This window comes from Rhagoletis pomonella, unplaced genomic scaffold (genome assembly GCF_013731165.1).
Source record: "Rhagoletis pomonella isolate Grant_MI unplaced genomic scaffold, Rhpom_1.0 Rhpom_scaffold_00006, whole genome shotgun sequence".
NCBI lineage: Eukaryota > Metazoa > Arthropoda > Insecta > Diptera > Tephritidae > Rhagoletis > Rhagoletis pomonella.
In genome coordinates this window covers 77,697,194-77,700,296 of record NW_023458560.1, presented here as the reverse complement: position 1 = coordinate 77,700,296, position 3,103 = coordinate 77,697,194, and the positions used below count along the sequence as shown (strand labels likewise).

Sequence of the window (3,103 nt, the reverse complement as noted above, 5' to 3'; positions counted from 1 at the left end):
GCCTATTTCTCGTTGTTCGCTTTGTGTTGCCGCAGTATTCGCCACAATACGTTTAAAATATTTGAAATTTACTATTGAATAAGGTTTTTTGTTGAAAACTAAGTAGTTTATATTTAGCTACGATCTATTATAGCACGCAAAATTGTAGTTGAAAAGGTAAGTTTATGAAAAGGCATTGCTGAGTGGCAGCACTGCAGTAAGCAACACTGAGGGCTCCAGTAATCGACAAAATTCTGCGTATACAGACTGCGTTTAAGTATACGTTCTGCGGTCTCGACTAATTTCAGCTTTACAGTTTTGGTGTTTTCAAACTAAAAAAGAAGCACCAAACTCAAACATTTTCCCCTTTTGAATACAGAAAAAACACAAAATTTAGAGCGAAAAGCACGAAGTTGGCAACAGTGCGGCCCTGTTCTTGGCTTGTTTCGTTTTTCTCTACTGCGCCTGCAAATTGTGACAAGAAGAAGAATATATAAATTCTGTAATTTGTCCGCCGGTATTTACTACAATTTGCTGTGCAACTGTTTTAAGTGAAAAGTTGAAACAAATTGCAAATTTTGGAATATTTGCTTGAAAATGTCACAAAGTCCGTTCGCTACCTCAAAACGCGGCCTGATCCAAATCAAAACTCAACCGTCAAAGGCAATGCGGTCTCAACAAAATACAAGTCGCAACGACCTCTCCATTACCTTGTTGCCGAACGATTTATCCCGCATTCTGGACCAATCGCAGCGACAATTGTCCCACAATAATTCTAGTGCATTTTTTGATCATTTCAATCTGACTGTTGGCGACGGTATGACTGCCAGTGAGCGCTCGGTATTAGACGATGGTCAGCAGACGTATTCGCTCAAAGGAAAAACGGATTTGTTATTTCCACAGTTCTTGGAAGTATTACAAAGTCGCACAAATGACTCAGAGGTTTTTGATACCATACAGGATCTGATACAGACATGTGCTGGTGTCGCCGATGAGCTACAAAGAGACCAACGTCAAGTGGCCAACACTGACAAACGCCAAGAAGACAATGCAGTGTGGCTGCATCAGGAAATGAAAACTTGGAAATTGCTATATGCGCTATACAAGGATCGTATAATGGTACAGGCAGAGGGCGGTGGCATGGATTGTGAGATGCCTCCTTTGGGTGGTTCGGAGAAGGAAGTTGTTGCCCAATTGTATGCATGTAAGTATTTTTTCAATGTTTAAATATTAGTTAAACTACATCGTCTCCCTCAGGCAATTCGACGTTGCGTGAATATCAGCTCATGGTTGATTGGCTTGAAGCATGTTACGAGCAAAACGATTCTCAGTCGCAAGTCGGACATATCGCAAATCGGGCAGTTGGTTGGGAAAACACGCTATTCCAACTGCAAAACCGCCGCGATGTTGCCTTCGGAACTGGCGTGGAAATCGTTAAATCGCTTGATCCAGATGCACCAGTTCGCGAACGTCGTCCGCTTCATTCGTTAGATGAGGAAGATAATCTACGTTTATCACGCTGTATTTTCACAGAAATCCGTCAGGGTCACATTGACGAAGCTATGGCGCTTTGCAAACACAGCGGACAAACTTGGCGCGCTGCTATTCTTGAGGGCTGGCGGCTACATGAGGACCCAAACTATTACTCAAATCCAAATGCTAGAGAAAAAATGCCAATTGAAGGTAACCCACGGCGTGATATATGGAAAAAATGCGCCTGGTTGATGGCTGATTCTAAAAAGTTTGACGAATATACACGAGCCATAGCTGGAGCTTTCTGTGGCCATCTAGACTCATTAAAAGCACTCTTAAAAGGTTCATGGGAGGATCTTCTGTGGGCGTATCTGAAAGTGCAGATTGATATACGCGTCGAGTGTGAAATACGTGCGTGCTGCATCAAGGCATACCAACAGCTGCCAGACGGTTATTGGAATGCAAAAATGTCACTTGAACAGATTTTCGAAGAACTCTCAGTTAGCAATGATGCGTCCGTTCGCGACTATGCATGCAGTAAAGTTGGCACCATACAAAAGTACTTGATATTGGACAACGTTGGTGAGCTATTGCAACATATGCGACGGTGGGTGGAAGGTGCCAATAACGTGATCGATAACATTGAACCCCTTTCTCCTCATCTTCTACGCTTCCTTACGCATATTGTACTCTTCATGCGCCAAATAGGTCGTGTTGATAAGGAGGAGACGGCAGATCGCATAGTCGCAGCCTACGTAGAAGCATTGATCGAAATGGGCGATGCGCAATTAATTGCTTTCTACACAGCTGCATTGCCTGGAAAAATGCAAATTCTGTTATACTCCAAATTCCTCGAACGAGTTACAGAGACAACGACCCGCTCCGCAGCACTCACTGAAGCCATTAATGCTGGTTTGGACATAGAAAATATCACACGCCACACCGTGGAGACCATTCGACAGCGCATGCCTGGAGACGCTGACGAAGCTGTTACATCGCGCAAACAACTGCAAGTCGGCGAGATTTCAAATTTCGATCAGCGTAAAATAAGTGCACTGGAATGGCTAACTTTTTTGCCTACGCAACGTGGAGACTTGCTGTGGCAAGCCAACGCAATGATACGTACCTTCCTTGGCGAGAACAAATCAGAGTGTGTGCGTGCCGTTTACGATATGGTGCCAGCCGACTCACTCTCACAAATAATTAACATCTTTGGTTCAAAGGACAACTTTCCTTGCCGCGAGGAGTGTAGCATTAAGGAGTATCTCAGTTACAAAGTATACTTGGCGGCCATAGACAGTTTTAACGATTGGTCTCGTCTACTCCATAACCGTCCAAAAGAACCGCAACTGGTAACAGCAGGTGCCAACTTTACAGAACGCATTGCCTCAGAACACAAAGAACAAGTCTATCGGGCTGAACTGAAGCGTTGGGAAGCTAATTTGGAAGAACAAACTAAATGTAAGCTCATAAATATTACATTTCACAGCAATTGAACACGTTTTATTTTATTTTTAGTAACACGAGATGCGCTTTTTAATATTTTACTGTTTCCTGAAAAGGGATGGCTAATCGATCCGGACACACCAAAAGATCCTGTAAACATAACTGCCTTGGATTGGGAAAATCGTCAAATACAATTAGAGAAATT

General features: G+C 43.2%; 2 protein-coding genes across 2 annotated transcripts in view; both read left to right on the top strand.

Annotated features, from left to right (window-relative positions):
• The first annotated feature begins 20 nt into the window (after positions 1–20).
• Positions 21–3,103, top strand: part of LOC118741362 (ER membrane protein complex subunit 3) — a 17,451-nt gene continuing 14,368 nt past the window's right edge. Inside the window, exon 1 of the mRNA XM_036473310.1 lies at positions 21–46. The gene's annotated coding sequence lies outside the window, so the exon portion shown is untranslated. The remainder of the gene's footprint in view (positions 47–3,103) is intronic.
• LOC118741357 (nuclear pore complex protein Nup107) lies at positions 454–3,103 on the top strand (the record flags this gene model as incomplete). Its single annotated transcript, XM_036473303.1, is given in 3 exon segments — positions 454–1,183; positions 1,237–2,913; positions 2,971–3,103. Coding segments are annotated over 3 exon segments (2,417 nt in total), but the record flags the coding sequence as incomplete, so codon positions are not given.